General features: G+C 31.8%; 2 protein-coding genes across 3 annotated transcripts in view; both read left to right on the top strand.

Annotated features, from left to right (window-relative positions):
- The window catches only part of LOC111686531 (tyrosine-protein kinase transmembrane receptor Ror2), a 23343-nt gene extending 1645 nt beyond the window's left edge, over positions 1-21698 (top strand). Inside the window, exons 1-5 of one of the 2 annotated variants that reach the window (XM_046953477.1) lie at positions 17666-17699; positions 17779-18058; positions 19012-19254; positions 19322-19800; positions 20218-21698. In XM_046953477.1, coding sequence (XP_046809433.1) covers positions 17815-18058; positions 19012-19254; positions 19322-19800; positions 20218-21027 — 1776 coding nt within the window. In that variant the 5' untranslated portion in view covers positions 17666-17699; positions 17779-17814 and the 3' untranslated portion in view covers positions 21028-21698. Of the gene's footprint in view, positions 1-17665; positions 17700-17778; positions 18059-19011; positions 19255-19321; positions 19801-20217 lie in introns of those variants that run through there. The other variant, XM_023448890.2, reaches the window with a different exon arrangement.
- Positions 13637-16284, top strand: LOC111686537. The gene is made up of 3 exons (XM_023448898.2): positions 13637-13832; positions 14051-14137; positions 16227-16284. Exons 1-3 carry the CDS (start codon positions 13734-13736, stop codon positions 16248-16250), a joined length of 210 nt encoding a protein of 69 aa, XP_023304666.2. The 5' UTR covers positions 13637-13733; the 3' UTR covers positions 16251-16284.
- Positions 21699-23873: the final 2175 nt, after the last annotated feature.

Here is a 23873-nt window from a genome sequence, read left to right as displayed (position 1 = left end):
GAACTGAACTAGAACTGAACTAGAACTGAACTAGAACTGAACTAGAACTGAACTAGAACTGAACTAGAACTGAACTAGAACTGAACTGAACTGAACTAGAACTGAACTTTAAGCTCAAATAAAATGATGCTTTGGAGTTATAGTATTTTAAAGAATTCAATTTAATCTTAATACATGTACATATCATCTTAGTAAAATCCTCTACGAAACATTTGTTCAATTTCCAGATTTTATATGAACATAGCTCTAAGAGTAACATCCATCTAACTATCCATCTAACTTTCCCCTTATTGACATAGACACATTGCAACAAGTAAATTGTTGTTATTTCCAAAACTATTTAATTTACCGTTTTTTTTTGTTTCGTTTAAATATTTATACGTTTTTTGTTCTATACTATTTCCATTTATACTTTCGTCTGAAAAACTATTCACCGAAAGTAAAGTGAAAAGAGTTTTAGAAGTTTTTTCTTTTATTCATATTGTTTTATTTCGACTATAAGTTGATTTCTTTTTATTTGTTTTATCTTTTTTTTTGGGGGGAAGAGGAAGTCATTGTTGATGCTGATAGTAATGATCCTTTACAATTATTTTCAAATATAAACAAAAAGCTTATGTTTGTATTCGTTCGTATTTTTAAAACTTAAATTGTTTTTGTATAACCTTTAGCTCCTGTTGTGTAATCTGTTTGTTTTATTTGTTATTATTTCATTGTTTTATATTTGTAATTGTGAAGTATTTATTTCCTTTTTCGTATTTAATTATAAATAGTATTTTTGTTACTGTTTTCGCAAATTGTTTAACAGACACAGATAGATAGGCATTGTTTCTAAATTGAAACTGTATTAAATTACCTTGTATCAGTATCATTTACATTATTTTAATTAAAAACTAACAGTTACTATTGTTTAATTAAAATAAAGTATGTATAGATAGAGTATCACACTTCAATGTAACATTTAATAGGGAATGTGTTTATTGAAGGGGTAACTGTATGCAATTATTTAGTTAGCTAGTGAGTGAGTGAGTTAGTTAGTAGTTCATTAGTTAGTTAGTCAGTTAGTTACCATAGTTCAGTTCTAGTTCAGTTAAGTTCTAGTTCAGTTCAGTTCTAGTTCAGTACAGTTCTAGTTCAGTTCTAGTTCAGTTCTAGTTCATTTCTACTTCAGTTTCAGTTTAGTTCTAGTTTAGTTCTAGATCAGTACAGTTCTAGTTCTAGTTCAGTTCTAGTTCAGTTCTAGTTCAGTTCTAGTTCAGTTCTAGTTCAGTTCTAGTTCAGTTCTAGTTCAGTTCTAGTTCAGTTCTAGTTCAGTTCTAGTTCAGTTCTAGTTCAGTTCTAGTTCAGTTCTAGTTCAGTTCTAGTTCAGTTCTAGTTCAGTTCTAGTTCAGTTCTAGTTCAGTTCTAGTTCAGTTCTAGTTCAGTTCTAGTTCAGTTCTAGTTCAGCTAAGTTCAGATTTTATGTGAACATATATCCAGTCCAGATTTTATATGTACATTGTATTTGGCCAATAAGAGATACAAACAGAAAGTTCAATTAACGAAATTAATGTGTTTATCGAAACAATTAAACAAGTCTTAGCGATAGATTGATAGGAAAATAAACTTTCAAATGAAGTACCACTTAAATAAAAGAAGAGAAAGTAATCAAGAAATGTAAATAATGTGTAATTAAACTTTTTCAAGAATATTATGTATAGTAATTGCATTCGCTTTTTAAAATTTATTATTAAAGTTATTTAAAACTTGAGTTCTATTTCTATTAAGAACAGAAAAACTAATAAATTCTAACTTAAACTTCGCTGATATGAAAAGTTTAGATATGAATATGAAAAAAAAATAAATCAAATTTTTTACTTACCAGCTTCAGTTTCATTAAAGAATTTTGGCTCAATATTAACATTATACTCATAAGGTTTTTTTAAAACGCCTTCTCTGATATGAATACCTTTGGCATTTGCGGGACCACAACGCACAGAAAATCTACAAAAGAAACACACAAAAATATGTATCAAAACAACGAGAATAACATATAAAATTAAATTAAATACAACATCAAGTTTTTAAACAAAGTGCATTAATTAAAAATGCACAAAAGATGTAAAACAATAATAGCAACTAAAAAGCATACAACATTTTGTAGTTGTAGTTGTTATACAAAATATTTTACATGCTAAATAAAACTAAGTTGAGATTAACAACTATAAAACAATGAGTTAGAATGAACTAATGCGTAAAAGGCGATGTAGGTAGGGAAAGTTAAAAGGGTATATAGGGTGTGTTGTAGTAGAAAAAAGAAGTTTAGAACATACCTTAACATGTTCTCGACTGCTTTGTCATGTTCCAGCAAATGTTCGAAAGCTTTTTCAACATTTAAAAGACCACTGCCTTGGGCAAATGGATCAACATAACCTAATTTAGTGGCAGTAGCGCAAATGGCACGTTTAATACTAAAGGGTGAATATGAAATGTTACGTTGTTTTAATCCCGAGATAAGTAAAGCTGTAAAGTGAAAAATTACATAAAAAAAGATTAGAACAATAAAATACAGTGTTATCAACATTCCTACCTATAGCTCCAGCAACATGAGGAGCAGCCATGGAAGTACCATTCATAAGAGCTGATTTGGACATGGTGAATTGTGGTACAGATGTTATGGCACCACCGGGAGCACAAACTGTCACACCTTGACCACCATCAATGCAGGGATCTCTTGAAGTCCAAGTATAAACATTAGCGGGTAATTTTTCACGCATTGCATACTCAGCCTCCATCATTTGAGGTGAAACATAAGCACCCACACCTATGCAACTGGGTTGAGCAATATCTGGTGGTGTGCCAACGGTGCACAGAGCAGGACCATGATTGCCAGCAGAGGCTACCCAAACAACACCATACTTGTTAACCACTTCGCTCATTAGTTCACCAATGCGGCTAAAGGTAACAACGTAAGAAATGTAGAAAGGAAAGATTAAATTATTTCTCTATAAACATTAGCAAAAGGATGTTAAGTTTATTTTTTCATTTTTTGTTCTTTACATTGCATAAAACACTTTATATTTTGAAATTTCCTTTGTCTGTTGTGTTGTTGGGTTGTTGGATTGTTTGTTGTTAGTGTGTTAGTTAAGTTAACATAAACACAAAGCACAAATAAACAACAATTAAAATGTACTTAAGTACTGGGGAGAGAGCAAGAGAGTACGTCCGTTTGTTCGTTCGTTCGTTCGTTCAGTGTAGAAATTTACAAAATGTAGGAATTAAGCTAAACAATTTACCTTAAGTAAGGTTTTCTTTTTTTACGTCGTTTCTTTTCAATGATTTCAGGAAATCTAAGAGTAGATTTATATTTTTATTTTCTATTATTATTATTTTCTATAGGCAAAGGAAATTTCAAAGAAAGTTTTTCTTGCATTCCACTTTAATGCTGAAATTATTGAAAAAATTAAATAGTAAATAATTTTCAATTATTTACCCGGCATTAGACCAATGGGAATGTTCACCATAACTCATATTGATGACATCAACTTGACGTCCGGAGCGGTATAATTCCATTACTTTCATCATGGCTCTTACGAGACCAGTGCCAGTTTCCATGGATCCTAAACGACCATCACCAATGGTCATGGAGACAATTTTTGCATTGGGCGCCACACCATCAATATCCTTGGAGGAATGATTGCCACTAGCAATGGAAGCCACATGAGTACCGTGGGAAGCTAAAAATTAAAAAGATAATTTTATAAAAATCACCATATATTACTTCCATTTCTCATCAAAAATACATTTTGTGATCATTTGTATTTTCCATCAAAAATCGATTTTTGAGTGAAAACATAAAAGTCCATTTTCTGGCTAAACTGAGGACCCAGGGCAAAAAGGATTAAAATCTGTGATCACTTGTATTTCTCATCAAAAATCGATATTTGAGTGAAAATATAAAAAAGTCCATTTTCTGGCTAAACTAGAGACCCCAGGGCAAAAAGGATTAAAATCTGTGATCACTCACATTTCCCACCAAAAATCGATTTTTGAGTGAAAACATAAAAGTCCATTTTCTGGCTAAACTAGAGACCCCAGGACAAAAAGAATTAAAATCTGTCATCACTTGTATTTCTCACCAAAAATCGATTTTTGAGTGATAACATAGAAGTCCATTTTCTGGCTAAACTAGAGGCCCCAGGGCAAAAAGGATTAAAATCTGTGATCACTCATATTTCCCACCAAAAATCGATTTTTGAGTGAAAACATAAAAGTCCATTTTCTGGCTAAACTAGAAGCCCCAGGGCAAAAAGGATTAAAATCTATGATCACTTGTATTTCACATCCAAAAACGATTTTTGAGTGAAAACATAAAAGTCCATTTTCTGGCTAAACTAGAGGGTTAAGGGCAAAAAGGATTAAAATCTGTGATCACTTGTATTTCCCACCAAAAATAGATTTTTGAGTGAAAACATAAATGTTCATTTTCTGGCTAAACTAGAGGCCCCAGGGCAAAAAGGATTAAAATCTGTAATCACTTGTAGTTCTCACAAAAATCGATTTTTGAGTGAAAACATAAAAGTCCAATTTCTGTCTAAACTAAAGGCCCTAGGGCAAAAAGGATTAAAATCTGTGATCACTTGTATTTCCCACCAAAAATCCATTTTTGAGTGAAAACATAAAAGTCCATTTTCTGGCTAAACTAAAGGCCCCAGGGCAAAAAGGATTAAAATCTGTGATTACTTGTATTTCTCATCAAAAATCGATTTTTGAGTGAAAACATAAAAGTCCATTTTCTGGCTAAACTAGAGACCCCAGGACAAAAAGGATTAAAAAATATGATCACTTGTATTTCACATCAAAAAACGATTTTTGAGTGAAAACATAAAAGTCAATTTACTGGCTAAACTAGAGGCCCCAGGGCAAAAAGGATTAAAATCTGTGATCACTTGTAGTTCTCACCGAAAATCGAGTTTTGAGTGAAAACATAAAAGTACATTTTCTGGCTAAACTAGAGGCCCCAGGGCAATACGGATTAAAATCTGTGATCACTCATACTTCCCACCAAAAATCCATTTTTGAGTGAAAACATAAACGTCCATTTTCTGGCTAAACTAGAGGCCCCAGGGCAAAAAGGATTAAAATCTGTGATCACTTGTATTTCCCACCAAAAATCGATTTTAGAGTGAAAACATAAAAATGCATTTTCTGGCTAAAGTAGAAGCCCCAGGGCAAAAAGGATTAAAATCTGTGATCACTCATATTTCCCACCAAAAAACCATTTTTGAAAGAAAACATAAATGTCCATTTTCTTTCTAAACTAGAAGCCCCAGGGCAAAAAGAATTAAAATCAGTGATCACTTGTATTTCTTATCAAAAATCTATTTTTGAGTGAAAACATAAAAGTCCATTTTCTGGCTAAACTACAGGCCCCAGGGCAAAAAGGATTAAAATCTGTGATCACTTGTATTTCCCACCAAAAATCGATTTTTGAGTGAAAACATAAAAATGCATTTTCTTGCTAAACTAGAGGCCCCAGGACAAAAAGGATGGAAATCGGTGATCACTTGTATTTCTCACCAAAAATCGATTTTCAGGTAAAAACATAAAAGTCCATTAAAATCTGTGATCACTTGTATTTCTCATCAAAAATCGATTTTTGAGTGAAAACACAAAAGTCCATTTTCTGGCTAAACTAGAGGCCCCAGGACAAAAATGATTAAAATCTGTGATCACTTGTATTTCTTATCAAAAATTGATTTTTGAGTGAAAACATAAAAGTCCATTTTCTGGCTAAACTACAGGCCCCAGGACAAAAATGATAAAAATCTGTGACCACTTGTATTTCTCACCAAAAATCGATTTTCAGGTAAAAACATAAAAGTCCATTTTCTGGCTAAACTAGAGACCCCAGGACAAAAATGATTAAAATCTGCGATCACTTGTATTTCCCACCAAAACCCCATTTTTGAGTGAAAACATAAAAGTCAATTTTCTGGCTAAACTAGAGCCCCAGGACAAAGAGGATGGAAATCGGTGATCACTTGTATTTCTCACCAAAAATCGATTTTCAGGTAAAAACATAAAAGTCCATTTTCTGGCTAAACTAGAGGCCCCAGGACAAAAAGGATTAAAATCTGTGGTCACTTGTATTTCTCATAAAAAATCGATTTTAGAGTGAAAACATAAAAGTCCATTTTCTGGCTAAACTAGAGGCCCCAGGACAAAAAGGATTAAAATCTGTGATCACTTGTATTTCTCATAAAAAATCGATTTTTGAGTGAAATCTGTGATCACTTGTATTTCTCATAAAAAAATCGATTTTGAGTGAAAACATAAAAGTGTATTTTCTGGCTAGACTAGAGGCCCCAGGGCAAAAATGATTAAAATCTCTGATCACTTGTATTTCTTATCAAAAATCGATTTTTGAATGAAAATATAAAACTCCATTTTCTGGCTAAACCACAGGCCCCAGGACAAAAAGGATGGAAATCTGTGATCACTTGTATTTCCCACCAAAAATCGATCTTTAAGTGAAAACATAAAAATCCATTTTCTGGCTAAACTAGAGGCCCCAGGACAAAAAGGATTAAAATCTGTGATCACTTATATTCCCCACCAAAACCCCATTTTTGAGTGAAAACATAAAAGTCCATTTTCTGGCTAAACTAGAGGCCCCAGGACAAAAAGGATTAAAATCTGTGATCACTTGTATTTCCCACCAAATATCGATTTTCAGGTAAAAACATAAAAGTCCATTTTCTGGCTAAATTAGAGGCCCCAGGACAAAAAGGATTAAAATCTGTGATCACTTGTATTTCCCACCAAAACCCCATTTTTGAGTGAAAACATAAAAGTCCATTTTCTGGCTAAACTAGAGGCTCCAGGACAAAAAGGATTAAAATCTGTGATCACTTGTATTTCTCATCAAAAATCGATTTTTGAGTGAAAACACAAAAGTCCATTTTCTGGCTAAACTAGAGACCCCAGAACAAAAAAGATTAAAATCTGTGATCAATTGTATTTATCAAAAATCGATTTTTGAGTGAAAACATAAAAGTCCATTTTCTGGCTAAACCACAGGCCCCAGGACAAAAAGGATGGAAATCTGTGATCACTTGTATTTCTCATAAAAAATCGATTTTTGAGTGAAAACACAAAAGTCCATTTTCTGGCTAAACTAGAGGCCCAGGACAAAAATTTGTGATCACTTGAATTTTCCACCAAAAATCCATTTTTGAGTGAAAACATAGAGGTCCATTTTCTGGATAAACTAGAGGCCCCACGGCAAAAAGGATTAAAATCTGTGATCACTTGCATTTCTTATCAAAAATCGATTTTTGAGTGAAAACATAAAAGTCCATTTTCTGGCTAAACTAGAGGCCCCAGAGCCAAAAGGATTAAAATCTGTGATCACTTATATTCCCCACCAAAACCCCATTTTTGAGTGAAAACACAAAAGTCCATTTTCTGGCTAAACTAGAGGCCCCAGGACAAAAAGGATGGAAATCGGTGATCACTTGTATTTCTCACCAAAAATCGATTTTCAGGTAAAAACATAAAAGTCCATTTTCTGGCTAAACTAAATGCCCCTGGACAAAAAGGATTAAAATCTGTGATCACTTGTATTTTCCACCAAAAATCCATTTTCTGGATAAACTAGAGGCCCCACGGCAAAAAGGATTAAAATCTGTGATCACTTGTATTTCTTATCAAAAATCGATTTTTGAGTGAAAACATAAAAGTCCATTTTCTGGCTAAACTAGAGGCCCCAGAGCCAAAAGGATTAAAATCTGTGATCACTTATATTCCCCACCAAAACCCCATTTTTGAGTGAAAACATAAGTCCATTTTCTGGCTAAACTAGAGGCTCCAGGACAAAAAGGATTAAAATCTGTGATCACTTGTATTTCTCACCAAAAATCGATTTTTGAGTGAAAACATAAAAGTCCATTTTCTGGCTAAACTAGAGGCCCCAGGACAAAAAGGATTAAAATCTGTGATCACTTGTATTTCTCACCGAAAATACCGATTTTTGAATGATAACATAAAGGTGCATTTTCTGGCAAAACTAGAGGCCCCAGGGCAAAAAGGATTAAAATCTGTGATCACTTGTATTTCTCATCAAAAATCGATTTTTGAGTGAAAACACAAAAGTCCATTTTCTGGCTAAACTAAAGGCCCCAGGGCAAAAAGGATTAAAATCTGTGATCACTTGTATTTCTCACCGAAAATACCGATTTTTGAGTAATAACATAAAAGTGCATTTTCTGGCTAAACTAGAGGCCACAGGACAAAAAGGATTAAAATCAGTGATCATTTGTATTTCTCATCAAAAATCGATTTTAGAGTGAAAACATAGAAGTTAATTTTCTGGCTAAACTAGAGGCCCCAGGGCAAAAAGGATTAAAATCTGTGATCACTTGTATTTGTCACCGAAAATCGATTTTTGAGTTAACACATAAAAGTCCATTTTCTGGCAAAACTAGAGGCCCCAGGGCAAAAAGGATTTAAATCTGTGATCACTTGTATTTCTCATCAAAAATCGATATTTGAGTGAAAACATAAAAGTCCATTTTCTGGCTAAACTAAAGGCCCCAAGGCAAAAACGATTAAAATTTGTGATCACTTGTATTTCTCATTAAAAAACGATTTTTGAGTGAAAACATAAAAGTCCATTTTCTGGCCAAACTAGAGGCCCCAGGACAAAAAGGATTGAATCCTGTGATCACTTGTATTTTCCACCAAAAATTCATTTTTAAGTGAAAACATAAAACTCCATTTTCTGGCTTAACTAGAGGCCCCAGGGCAAAAAGGATTAAAATCTGTGATTACTTGTACTTCTCATCAGAAATCGATTTTTGAGTGAAAACATAAAAACTAGAGGCCCTAGGGTAAAAAGCATTAAAATCTGTGATCACTTGTATTTCCCACCAAAAATGCATTTTTGAGTGAAAACATAAAAGTCCATTTACTAGCTAATCTAGAGGCCCCAGGACAAAAAGGATTAAAATCTGTGATCACTTGTATTTCTCATCAAAAATCGATTTTTGAGTGAAAACATAAAAATCAATTTTCTGGCTAAACTAGAGGCGCCAGGATAAAACGGATTAAAATCTGTGATCACTTGTATTTCCCACCAAAAATCCAGTTTTGAGTGAAAACATAAAAGTCCATTTTCTGGCTAAACCAGGGCAAAAAGGATTAAAATAGTAGTCGTTTGTCTACTAGTGAAACTAGTTTATTTTTAATTACTTACAACACATTCCAACAATTTCCAAAACATTGCCTTCATCATGAACATTTATGGAGACGGATAAATAGTCATCCACATTTTTGATTTCATATGTTTTGCTATATTCACCGATATGTAAGGCATTCTCTAAATCACCCTAAAAATAAAAATAGATCGAAAATAAAATTATAATATAAAGCTAGAATTATAAATAAGACTTTTAATGCAATTGCTTACCTTTTCTGTGATATCAATTACAGCTTGCCAACAATTATCCGTGGGATAAAGTATACAATCATAAGCAGTCTTTATATCTGGATAATACTTTTCATAAGTATTGAGCAATTCTAAAGTGTTGTCCAAGTCTTCTTTAATGAGTTTCTTATCCCAGCTCAATTTGGAATTATCTAAAATTTTGGTAAATGAAAACAATATATATTTAATACATGATGTTATTTATATGGAATAGGTTTAACTTTACCTGGATTTTGTGCTTCAAATTCATTAATTTTTCTTGAGACTTCAGCAATAGCTGTTTTATGAGGACCATCCCACTCCTTAAGTTTACGTGCGTTGGTAAGATTTTCGCGAACTTTAGAGGGACATAAATCATAAAAGCGCTTGAGGCCTAAACGGAATTCCTTAGTGGGGGCAGTGTTGTTATCAAGCATTTGTTGTGTTACCTAAAATTTGGAGAATGTCATCAATAGATGAAAAATAAACCAAATATTTTACAAATTGTAAAAAAATCGTTATTTTTCGAATGTTTAATCAGGTCTTCAAATATTTTGCTGCCTTTTAAAAGTTTTAAGTATTATTTCCAAAATAACTGACCTACTGCAAACATAACTTGAAATCTTATAAGAATAGGAGAAAATATTAACTATTCCAACTGGAAGAAGTTTTTTCTTTAAATTCAGTTTCTAGTTGGCATAAAGTTATTACAAAATGTTATTGCAATACTATACAGTACATATTTTAAACAAAATTATTAATTTAAAACTAACTAACCTCTGGTCACCCTAAAATATAAACAATAAAGTATTTGACATTAAAAAAAAGCACTAATTTGCATACGATTTGCAAATTAAACAAAAACAAACATAATAAAGATAAAATTAACTACGAACTAAACTTAATCCACATACCTTCAATTGTCTGCCAGAGAGTCCGGTTATAAAACCCTTATCATCAGCGACAACCTTTTTCGTAACACTCACATCGCCACAGCCGGTGCAGTCGAAACGTTCAACAACCTTTACAGTTTTGCCATCACACAAAGTCTAAATTTAGAGAAACCGCAAGAGAAAAAGGCGCATTTTTAATAAAACACTTTAAAAAACATATTAAACAAAATGGAGCTAAAAACAAAAGCTAACCTCTAGACCGGTGGCACGGGGATCAACACCAGAATCAAAAATAGCTATAGTAACATCACGTCCATCAAATTCCGGATATTTTTGCAAAAAATTCAAGACATTAGTTTCGGCTTTAGGTACAAGAGCGCCAGCCGGGAAGGAATTCTCCACAATACCGCCATCGTTCAATTGATGAATAGTCATTGTTGTTTGGTTAGCTTTTTCACAATTTGAGGAAAATGCTTGTAAACGCTGATGAATACTTAAGGGTTTTTGTGCACTTAAAGTTGTGTTCAACCGTTTGGAGCAGGCTAAAATATTAAAATTTAATTATAGAAGTTTTCTGAAGAGATAATACGTAGTTATTAATTTAAAATAAATTCCACTAGCAAAATTTCGCACAAAATAATAAATTGTCCAACTGTCATGACAAGCGGAATTAATTAATGCACTTGTCAATTGGAATTGTTTTTGTCAAGGCGAATTCAAATAAGGTGGTGTTTTTCAATCAGCTGACAATATTTTTGTTTTTCAGTTGACTGGTACGCACTGATATCAGAGTTTGTTTTTGTTTACATTCTTAAATTAAAAAATTTACATTAAAACCATGGTATAACAAATATTAGATTAGATTTTTTAAATCATGGTTAAAACACAGAATAACACCTCGCTATTATTTTGAATAATTTATGTAAAAAATCTGAAAATACCAAGTAAACGAATATTTTTCTTATATAATTAATGAATAATTGGTACGTATGTATCAACTTAATATAACAATATTTTTCTATTAAATGTTAACTAATTCAACAATATTGTTATACCCTACACCACTTTAGTGGGGAGAGTATATTGGGTTTTGTGCTGATGTTTGTGACATACAAAAATATTTGAAACATACAAAAATAAAGTATACCAATCGGCTTAGAATTTTTCTGAGTCGATTAAGCTATGTCCGTCCGTCCGTCCGTCTGGCTGTCCATGTAAACCTTGTGCACCAGGTACAGGCCGCAATTTTCAAGATAATTGGATGAAATTTGGCACACTCGCTTTTCCCAAGGCCCAAGGACGAAGCCTATTGAAAATGGTTAAAATCGGTCCATTATTTCGACTAGCTCCCATACAACCGTACCCCCCAAATAGGGCCTTTTGGCTTATAATTAATTTAAATGATCTATTATGTTAACAAAAGTCGGCAAAACTTAGTTTTATAGAACTTAAATGACACTACCGATTTTTGTAATGATCGGGCTTCATTTGACCCTATTCCCCATACAAACTCCCCTTCAGAAAATGACTTAAAGATCAAAATTCACTTACAAACACTAATAACACTTTTAAATTCTACATAAATAATATTGAAGAAGATTTAACTCCCCCTACCAACATTTTTAAGGATAAAACCATATTTTGCCCTACTCCCCTTTGAGCCCTCATAAAAAAAATTTCTTTTTTTTGCGAAAAAAGTAAAAATATTCCGAAATAAAGTTAAAAAACAAATCAAATGCTTTATTTTTTTAAATAATCCCCATTTTTAACATACATACTGACTAGTGTAAGGTATCATATGGTCGGCTACGCCGGCTATACATTCATGCTTGTTTTCTATTTTACATTTATTTACACTTTGTAAATAACTTTAACAAAAATCTGTTCCGGAACACGGGTAAACCTATATGAGGTATTTGTCCGCCCGTCGTCAGCTGACAACGTGTAATTCTTAAAAATTACTCCGCCGGAATAGAATTTTCCATTCACAACAAAGATTTTTTTATTTGGTGTATACTTTTTCCATTAAGTTTTACATTTTATGTTTTTTTTTTCACAAAAATATTAATTTTAAATAAATTTTGTAAAATTAGTCTGTCGGAGTAGATTTTTTCATTTGGAACAAACATTATACCGCTCAGAGTATATTATCTTCACAAATTTAAGTATTTTTATGTGTATTTTTATAAAATATAAAAATTTCACAAAATGAATTAACCGCAATTATTGCTTTTGACAACAGTGCGTATCAAGAACAATAACACATTATTATGTTGTTGTCGAATTGACACCACCTTATTTGAATTCGCCTTGTTTATCAACATATACAAACAGAGACCTGCGACGACAAATATTAAAGGAGGCGGCTTACAATCAACTGTAAGCCGGCTAATTTCGCAAATACGTTTAATTTTTAAATTTTCAAAGATTTGAAATAAAAACGGAATCCGAAAGATAAAAAAGTGGGATTTTGTATATAATTTATAGGAATAAAATAGAACAATGAAAAAAAATAAAAAAAAAATTAATTTTATTAATTCGTAAAAATTAAAACAAATCCTTTCATAATTTTCCCAGATATTTATTTTTGCTAAAAAGTTTCCTTTTTAGATTTACGTTCAATCATATATATTCAATATTTTAGAAAACTCATAAAGTATCAGTTGAAATACGAAAAAGTACCAAAGTAGACATATTTTATTTAATTTCATGTTCCTAAGTTTAATATTATAGAAAATCCAAAAAGTACCACATAATTAACCACATTTTTAATTTCTATTCACTCAAGTCCCTAATTGCTTAGTTTCACGTTTCTAGGTTCATTATAATACAAAACTTAAAAAGGTACCAGTTGAAGAACGAAAAATCATCAAATGGTCAAATTTTACATGTTCGCATTTACTCTGGATTCTACATGATTAATTTAAAATTTCTGGGTTTAATATTATAGCAAACTCAAAAATTAGCATCTAAAGTATGAAAAAGTATCAAAAAGTCCCCGTTTATATGTTCTTACTTAATCCGGGCTTCTACATGCTTAATTTCATATTTTTAGGTTCAATACCATAGAATTGAAAAAAGTACCGTTTGAAAAACGAAAAACTACCAAAAAACTGCCGGTTAGTCGGGTTAAAGCCGAATCAGCGCGCTTCTCCGCATATAAATGCTATAATAGGAAATATTTTTAATATCACTTAAACATAAGCTGTTTGTTATGAAAACTTTGTAAAAGTATACATTGGCAACTCTATTATTTGTTATTGTATGAAACAGCTGTACAATTCTGACATTATTAATTGTCAAATAGTTTTTTTTCAGCCAAGCCACTCTTGTTTTTGGCCATACGAATAGATTTTTGTTATTTTTGTGGAATTTAACAAACTTATTCCTCTAAAATGTGGTTCGAAGTCTTACCCTCGGCTGTTATCATCACTGTGGCTTTGTCCATACCCACATATGCCATGTATGGCCTGCATAAACTCACTTTGGGCAATGTAAGTTTCAGCGTTTCTTCAATTGCCAGCAATTGTTGGCGATTTCCAAAATTCTTATATAATCCAACTTTATAATGGATAATTTTACATTTTCTTAACATAATTTTAAGAAATTTATGAAAAACAATTAAACTTTACACAAAATATAGTTTAAATCAATGGATACTTTGTAAGTTTTCAACTTTTTTCAAACTTTATTTTTATTATTTCTCTTTTAGGCCTATCGCCGCAACTTGGATGAACGTTTTGATCGTGTTATGTATTTGCGCGACAGACGACTAACCGACAATCCCTATCTCATGAATGTAAGTGTTAAATGAATTTGTTTATAAACAATAATAAGAAATTTTAGTTTGGTTATGATTTTTAAGAAAATCATAATTGTGTCGAAATATCAAAAGAAATTTCTAAGCAATCAGTTTTTAGTTTAGTGGGATTTGTTGTTATTATTAGTATTATCATAATACTATTATGTTTTAAAAATGTGTTTTAACATTTAAATACATGGTTAAATTTTTTAATAGATATTTAATACAAAAAGTTAATTTCAAATATAAATTGTTAATGTTTTCTAATAAATCGATCCTACTACAAATAATCGTTAGAAATCTGGAAAATAATTCAACATTTCAATTTTTTCTATTTTTAACGTTCATGAGTGGTGCGATGCACGATATAAGTAGGGATAAGTCTCCGAGTACGAGAAATTCCGACCAACGAAGAAGATGAACGATATTCTTTCTCTTTCACTCTCTGAACTAGAACTGAACTAGAACTGAACTAGAACTGAACTAGAACTGAACTAGAACTGAACTAGAACTGAACTAGAACTGAACTAGAACTGAACTAGAACTGAACTAGAACTGAACTAGAACTGAACTAGAACTGAACTAGAACTGAACTAGAACTGAACTAGAACTGAACTAGAACTGAACTAGAACTGAACTAGAACTGAACTAGAACTGAACTAGAACTGAACTAGAACTGAACTAGAACTGAACTAGAACTGAACTAGAACTGAGTTAGAACTGAACAAGAACTGAGCTAGAACTGAACTAGAACTAAACTAGAATTGAACTAGAACTGAACTAGAACTGAACTAGAACTGAACTTGAACTGAACTAGAACTGAACTAGAACTGAGTTAGAACTGAGCTAGAACTGAGCTAGAACTGAACTAGAACTGAACTAGAATTGAACTAGAACTTAACTAGAACTGAACTTGAACTGAACTAGAACCGAATTAGAACCGAACTAGAACTGAACTAGAACTGAACTAGAACTGGAACTGAACTGGAACTGAACTAGAACTGAACTAAAACTAAACTGAAACTGAAATAGAAATGAACTAGAACTGAACTAGAACTGAACTAGAACTGAACTAGAACTGAACTAGAACTGAACTAGAACTGAACTAGAACTGAACTAGAACTGAACTAGAACTGAACTAGAACTGAACTAGAACTGAACTAGAACTGAACTAGAACTGAACTAAACTGAACTAGAACTGAACTAGAACTGAACTAGAACTGAACTAGAACTGAACTAGAACTGAACTAGAAACTGAACTAGAAATGAGAACTAGAACTGAACTAGAACTGAACTAGAACTGAACTAGAACTGAACTAGAACTGAACTAGAACTGAACTAGAACTGAACTAGAACTGAACTAGAACTGAACTAGAACTGAACTAGAACTGAACTAGAACTGAACTAGAACTGAACTAGAACTGAACTAGAACTGAACTAGAACTGAACTAGAACTGAACTAGAACTGAACTAGAACTGAACTAGTACTGAACTAGAACTGAACTAGAACTGAACTAGAACTGAACTAGAACTGAACTAGAACTGAACTAGAACTGAACTAGAACTGAACTAGAACTGAACTAGAACTGAACTAGAACTGAACTAGAACTGAACTAGAACTGAACTAGAACTGAACTAGAACTGAACTAGAACTGAACTAGAACTGAATTAGAACTGAACTAGAACTGAACTAGAACTGAACTAGAACTGAACTAGAACTGAACTAGAACTGAACTAGAACTGAACTAGAACTGAACTGAACTAGAACTGAACTAGAACTGAACTAGAACTGAACTAAAACTAAACTGAAACTGAACTAGAACTAAACTGAAACTGAACTAGAACTAAACTTGAACTGAACTAGAACTTTGAAATAGAATCGTTTTAATTGGAATTCCAAAAAACTATCGAAATTTGTTTTGTAGGTATTAAATTAAAGAAAGAAACGTTTCGAAATGTATTTCAGTGTAGTATTTAAGTTGTATATACAATTCCCCATCCATTTTGTTTACAACTAAATTTCCCTAAAGAACCATTAATTTTAATACGTATTAATTAACTAAAATGTTTTTCCTTTTTTTCCTAGGGTTTGGAACAAATTTCCCGATGAAAAGTAAATTCACACATTGTTCGTATGCGCAAATAAAACTAAAATTTGGAAAAAATAATATAAAAAAACGATAATGTAAAGTTTTAAAATAATTAAATTAATAAAAATAAAACAATACAAATTCCAAAAAACAAAAATAACAAACAAAAACATAATCAAATTTATTTTCATAAACAGTGGGAGAGAAGAGTGAGTAACAACAACAAACATTTGCATGTAATAATAATGAATACTCTTGAGGTAATGGGAAACAAACATTCAGAAAACTAAAGGAATGTAGTTGTGACTTAAAGTTTTAAAATACATATATGGAATTTAGGATTAAAACAGGATTAAATTTTAGGATGTAGTTTTTTAAGTTAAACTCGAATTTAACAATTTTTGTTAAAATATAATTAAGCACATTTCAACGTTCAAAGGTTTCTATAAAAATCTTGAAATATTACAAAATTTTGCTGTTCTAAAATCTTAAATAATCCTTTATAAAGCTGTATATACTTTAAGAGTCCTGCAAACATACTAACAACAAAAACAACCCTGTTTTATTTTATTCCCAGTTTATAATAAGTAATGTTACTTTTCGAGGCAAAAACCACCCTTATGCAAAGAATGAGTTATAGTTTATTGCTTATTTTTGCTCCCATATATACAACAACAACTACAGCTCCTACTACAACTACTGACTGCCGCTACTCATACTACTGAATCGCAGTCATATATAATGTCAATTTTGCAAAACTCTAAAAAGAAAATACAACAAAAGGCGTCGTCGGTCGGTGGTTAGATGTTTATTTGGTCGTTTTTCCGTTGTTTAGATTACTTTTACCTCTAAAATAAACTTAAAAGCTGAAATGTTTGCTAAGAAATTTTAAGATTTTTCTATAAAGTTTTTAACCAAATAATGGAACTTTTATTAAATACAAATTTTATTTCTACAATTGTAAATTAAAAGTGTTCAACTAATGTGTATTTAGTGCGCATTAAAATCATTAAAAACGAAGCATAATAATAAAAAAAAGTAATGATTTTGCAGCTGGAGGAGTGTCAAGATGAAAAACAGCCAACCTATTTCGTTCAATTTATTTAATCCATTTTCAACTAAGTTAAACAGTTTCGCCAGTAGACGGCATTTAACTATATTATTATATTAGTGCTTTTTTATATGGTCCTTTGCACCCACCACTACGCCAAGACATATCATCCGGAAGATTTTAATACCGTCCGTCATCATCATCAGCATTTAAGTCGCCAGCCTAGACAGCAAAGAGATTCTCTTAATGAGGAAAAAGGTTATTGTGCTCCTTATAATGGAAAAAATTTGTAAAAATTTCATAAATCATAATGTGTGGTATAGTCGTGAGGATCCTTGGAAAAATGAACAGATTACCAACGCCTTGTGGGAGGAATTAAATTGGTGACCTGACGGGTTTGTGTCGTACGGCAGCAGAGGTTTGTTTGTTGGCTTTCAGCGTTCGTTTAATAAAAGCTTCTTTATTTGAATTATTTTCCTTTTCATTCTATTATCTAGAAACTTCTTTGTGCTTATGCCTTTCCTAGTTGTTTAATGGAGAACGGTTTAACTATTAAATTGCCTCTCTGCTATGAGGACTGCACTGCTATTCACCTTCAATACTGCTATAATGATTGGGTTTTAATCGAGGAAAAGAAAGAACGTAATATTTATATTAAAAGTCGTGGCCATTTTCGTCTTCCCAACTGCTCAATATTGCCGAAATACAATAGTACTTTAAAGCGTCCGAACTGTTCGTATGTGGGCTTAACGGAAATTAAAGAGGATGAAGTTAGCTGTAAGTACAACATTTTAAATGAGAATGTTCTATTTTTTTTAGTTCAGTTCTAGTTTAGTTCTAGTTCAGTTGTAGTTCAGTTCTAGTTCAATTCTAGTTCAGTTCTAGTTCAGCTCTAGTTCAGTTCTAGTTCAGTTCTAGTTCAGTTCTAGTTCAGTTCTAGTTCAGTTCTAGTTCAGTTCTAGTTCAGTTCTAGTTCAGTTCTAGTTCAGTTCTAGTTCAGTTCTAGTTCAGTTCTAGTTCAGTTCTAGTTCAGTTCTAGTTCAGTTCTAGTTCAGTTCTAGTTCAGTTCTAGTTCAGTTCTAGTTCAGTTCTAGTTCAGTTCTAGTTCTAGTTCAGTTCTAGTTCAGTTCTAGTTCAGTTCTAGTTCAGTTCTAGTTCAGTTCTAGTTCAGTTCTAGTTCAGTTCTAGTTCAGTTCTAGTTCATCTCTAGTTCAGTTCTAGTTCAGTTCTAGTTCAGTTCTAGTTCAGTTCTAGTTCAGTTCTAGTTCAGTTCTAGTTCAGTTCTAGTTCAGGTCTAGTTCAGTTCTAGTTCAGTTCTAGTTCAGTTCTAGTTCAGTTCTAGTTCAGTTCTAGTTCAGTTCTAGTTCAGTTCTAGTTCAGTTCTAGTTCAGTTCTAGTTCAGTTCTAGTTCAGTTCTAGTTCAGTTCTAGTTCAGTTCTAGTTCAGTTTTAGTTCAATTCTAGTTCAGTTCTAGTTCAGTTCTAGTTTAGTTCTAGTTTAGTTCTAGTTCAGTTCTAGTTCAGTTCTAGTTCAGTTCTAGTTCAGTTCTAGTTCAGTTCTAGTTCAGTTCTAGTTCAGTTCTAGTTCAGTTCTAGTTCAGTTCTAGTTCAGTTCTAGTTCAGTTCTAGTTCAGTTCTAGTTCAGTTCTAGTTCAGTTTTAGTTCAGTTCTAGTTCAGTTTTAGTTCTAGTTCAGTTTGAAAAGTTTAAATTCGATTGTTTTCTTTCCCAGATGACTGTCGCAATGGAAACGGTCGTTATTATTTGGGCACCATGAACGTTACAAAATCGGGTATACCCTGTCAGAGATGGGATACACAACATCCGCATAAACATATACAACCTCCTTTAGTGTTTCCACAAATAAAAAATGGTGAAAATTATTGTCGCAATGCAGGAGGAGAAGAACCATTTCCCTGGTGTTATACAATAGATGAATCAGTGCGCTGGCAACATTGTGATATACCCATGTGTCGTAAGTTTTCTATTAAGAACAGTTTTAGAACCAGTTTATAACAATTTATTTACGCTTACACTCTCAGCCGACTATATAGATCATTCACTAAAGGATTTGGATCCCATACAAATGGAAACTTTCTTTACACCCTATGTTATCTTCATGTTGGCCGGATTTGGTTTCATCGCCATTGTAGCTTTACATCTTCTCGTATTATTATTGTATAAAATTTCCAAAACAAAAGAATACCATCAGCAACAACAAACTAATCAGAATCCAACATCGGAATGCAATATTTCATCGAGGGGGATAAATGCTGTAAATTCAACACCCGGCAATAATATGGACTGCAATAATCTTACCTCAAGTCGCGAAACTTTAGGTTCTCATCATGCTGTGGCTCATAATAAATTTGGTACTATTAAAAGTACGGTTACAGTACACAATGTTGTAGAGCCCCCAAAAACGGCTTTAAATACGAAATTGGAAAAACTGGAATATCCTCGCGGAGATGTCGTCTATGTGAGATCTTTGGGTCAGGGAGCATTTGGAAGAGTGTTTCAGGTAAGGTTTTTGGTAAAAAGAAGAGTGAAGTTCATTTCTATTTTAGTTTTAGTACAGTTCTAGTTTATTTTTAGTACAGTTCTAGTTCAGTTTTAGTTCAGTTCTAGTTTAGTTCTAGTTTAGTTCTAGTTCAGTTCTAGTTCAGTTCTAGTTCAGTTCTAGTTCAGTTCTAGTTCAGTTCTAGTTCAGTTCTAGTTCAGTTCTAGTTCAGTTCTAGTTCAGTTCTAGTTCAGTTCTAGTTCAGTTCTAGTTCAGTTCTAGTTCAGTTCTATTCCAGTTCTAGTTTAGTTCTAGTTCATTTCTAGTTCAGTTCTTGTATAGTTCTATTTCTGACCAGTCTGGACTATAATAGCCTAGACTCAAGCCTAGATTATACCCCAATAACAGTTTATTAACATTTGATTACATTTCATTCAGGCCAAAGCCCCCGGTCTGGTGCCCGGTTACGATGATCTTATGGTGGCAGTTAAAATGCTCAAAGATGATGCTAGCGATCAAATGCAAATGGATTTTGAGAGAGAAGCTTGTCTGCTTGCCGAATTCGATCATCCCAACATAGTCAAGCTATTAGGGGTTTGTGCACTTGGTCGGCCCATGTGTTTACTCTTTGAATTTATGTCTCCCGGAGATCTTAGTGAATTTTTGAGATCATGTTCTCCCTATGCTACTCACACACTGCAACAACGAGAGACCCTACATGAGGGTCATCTATTACATATCGGAGCTCAGGTGGCTGCCGGTATGGTTTATTTATCGGAACGTAAATTTGTACATCGGGATTTGGCCACGCGAAATTGTTTGATTAATGAACAAATGGTTGTAAAAATTGCCGATTTCGGTTTATCGCATAAAATCTATTTGCAGGACTATTATAAAGGAGATGAAAATGATGTTATACCCATACGTTGGATGCCCTTGGAAAGTATATTGTATAATAAGTTTTCCATTGAATCAGATGTCTGGGCATATGGTATTTGTTTATGGGAAATATTCTCTTTCGCTCTACAGCCCTATTACGGACTAACACATGAGGAAGTCATAAAGTACATTAAAGAGGGCAATGTTTTAAGTTGTCCCGATAATACGCCCATGTCGGTGTATGCTCTCATGCGTCGCTGCTGGAATCGTAAGCCCAGCGAAAGACCCAGTTTCCATGAAATCAATCATTGTATACAGCACAGTATAGCGGAATATGAATGTAAAACAGCATTAGATATGGGAAATTAATTTAAGTTTTATTTTAAATTTATATTGAGAAAATTAGTTTTATTTTTAATTTTGGTTCCTTATTTTAATTAAAAACAGAAAAAACTTTCATAGGATGTAATTTGTGTGGGAATTTCAACGAAAATCTACTAAAACATCTTGTAAAATATATTGGCCACATAGTCAGCTGAACACTCTCATATATACATATATACATAATCATTTATGAAACCAAAAAATATTTACTCTTTATACTCAAAAAATTCAAATTTTAACTTTTAATTTTCAAAATTTTAAATTGAAAACCATTTTATGGCAAAACATTTTTAACTATAATTTTACAATCTCGGTAACAATAAAGTGTCTCTTTAAGAATTGAAATCAAACAAATAATAATAAATTAAAAAAAAAAAAAATACAAAATAAAACCAACCATTTTTATCACACTCTAACGTTGTGAAATTAACGAAACAAAAAGAAAATATCTGAAAAAAAAGCATTTACAATATTTACGAAATAATATTTAATATAAAAACTAAAAAAAAAACATATTTATCATTAGTCTGTAAAATTGTACTTTGTAAGTTTAAAAAATATAAATTTTTTAGTAGAAAACATTTTTCATGTAAATGTATTTATAATTCTACTGTAATAAATAAAATAAAAGTCCATTAATGTGTAAAATTTTGAAAGAGAATGGAGTTTGAATGTTAAGCTTTGTACATTAAGAAGTTCTATTTCAGTTCTAGTTTGATTCTAATTCAGTTCTACTTAGTGCAGTTCTAATTCAGCTCTAGTTCAGTTCTAGTTAAGCTCTAGTTCAGTTCTAGTTCAGTTCTAGTTCAGTTCTAGTTCAGTTCTAGTTCAGTTCTAGTTCAGTTCTAGTTCAGTTCTAGTTCAGTTCTAGTTCAGTTCTAGTTCAGTTCTAGTTCAGTTCTAGTTCAGTTCTAGTTCAGTTCTAGTTCAGTTCTAGTTCAGTTCTAGTTCAGTTCTAGTTCAGTTCTAGTTCAGTTCTAGTTCCGTTCTAGTTCAGTTCTAGTTCAGTATTAGTTCAGTTTTAGTTCAGTTCTTGCTCAGTTCTAGTTCAGTCTAGTTCTGTTATAGTTTAGTTATAGTTTATACTTGTTCGGTTCTAGCTCTGTTCTAGTTCAGTTTTAGTTCCGTTCTAGGTCAGTTGTAGTTTAGTTCTAGTTCAGTTGGAATTTAGTTCTAATTTAGTTCTAGTTAAGTTTTGGTTCAGTTCTGGTTTAACTCTGGTTCATTTCTAGTTGAGTTCTAATTCAGTTCTAGTTCATTTTTTGTTCAGTTTAAGCTAAGTTTTAATTAATTTTTGTTCAGTTTTAGTACTAGTTCGGTTCTAGTTCAGTTCTAGTTCAGTTCTAGTTTAGTTCTAGTTCTAGTTCAGTTCTAGTTGAGTTCTAGTTTACTTAAAGTTTAGTTTTAGTTTAGTTCTCGTTGAATTCTAGTTTTGCACTAGTTCTTAATCAAGTTATAGTTTCTTTTAGGATCATCATTAGTTTGATTCAACTTTTGTTTTGTTTTACTCCCAACCTGCAAGATAGATTATAAATTAAAAGAAAACATTTGGTAAAACAGAGTTTTTACCAAATTTATGAGTTTATCATTAAATAGCTTGAGAATGAAGAGCAAAAGAATTAAAATATCCAACTATAATAAAATACGATCGTGAGGTAAACTACAGATGAATATTAATTGTAACATTTTAAATATCAAAAGACTTTCTTTTGCCTCCACCTAAACAACAAAAGAATTATTTGGCATTTTCCTCTCATAAACCTACAAAATGAATACATTCACGATCTATTTTTTATGCTCGAAAAACTAAGACTTCACTCTACACCAGCAGAGAGTTTAATCAAGTAAACAAGTGTTTTGTTTTCTTTTCTTGATCTTCATGAAATCCCAGCTCAGATTAACTGCTCAACACAGGTACTCAGTCAGTACTCTTTGGGCATTCATTGCGACAACTACAATAATAAGCTACGGAAACGTTACGTAGTCGTGCAATTCAATCGAATTAATTACTTGTTGGTATTAATTTTTTGTAAAGCTTGTTTTAAAGTAAATAATTTAAGTGAATTGAAAAAAAATAAATATTTTAGATTGTGTTTTTTACAAAGAAATCGGTGTTTTTTTTCTTCACTTTTAAACAGTCAATCTTGTGGAATATAAAATTAAAGAAATAACATACTAATTGGCTGTGCAAATATACCACAATACTATGCCAAAATAATATTTAAAAAAAAAGTTTATGCATTTCGATATTATTGCAGTGTTATAAATAAAACTATAAATATCTTTTTTAAACAAATAGTTTTTTTTTTCAAAAATCAAAACAAATTAATGTAAATTTAAACGTTTTAAGAGAAATTTTTCCAAAAAAAACTATAATAAAAGAAAACAAAACAAAAACCTTTATTTTTACCACAATATTGATTGCAAAACGGAAATATTATTTATTCAAGTAGAAAATCAATACAAACAATGAAAGTAGTTGTTAAATAAAGTGTCTTTAAGCCATTTGTTTAATAGATTACTTCAAAATCGAAACGAAATGTACACAATTGCTTATACGAGTTACAAAAATAAAATATTTTTTAAAATTTTTTTTAAAGTTATGCCATCACTGTAAAATCAATGCTTATTGGTTTAGTTAAACTAATAAGCTTCATAGTTTGAAGTACTTTAAACTTAGTTTAACTAAACTGACATATTAAAATTATATATGCACAAGTTTTCAGAACTGAACTAGAACTGAACTAGAACTGAACTAGAACTGAACTAGAACTGAACTAGAACTGAACTAGAACTGAACTAGAACTGAACTAGAACTAAACTAGAACTAA

Source organism: Lucilia cuprina, chromosome 6 (assembly GCF_022045245.1).
Source record: "Lucilia cuprina isolate Lc7/37 chromosome 6, ASM2204524v1, whole genome shotgun sequence".
Lineage (NCBI taxonomy): Eukaryota > Metazoa > Arthropoda > Insecta > Diptera > Calliphoridae > Lucilia > Lucilia cuprina.
This window is presented reverse-complemented; position numbering and strand designations above follow the sequence as displayed.

Coding starts and splice junctions, on each gene's coding strand:
- LOC111686537 (XM_023448898.2), top strand. CDS start 13,734: ATGTGGTTCGAAGTCTTACCCTCGGCTGTTATCATCACTGTGGCTTTG. Junction 13,833..14,050: donor ATAAACTCACTTTGGGCAAT/GTAAGTTTCAGC, acceptor TTTCTCTTTTAG/GCCTATCGCCGCAACTTGGA. Junction 14,138..16,226: donor ACAATCCCTATCTCATGAAT/GTAAGTGTTAAA, acceptor TTTTTTTCCTAG/GGTTTGGAACAAATTTCCCG.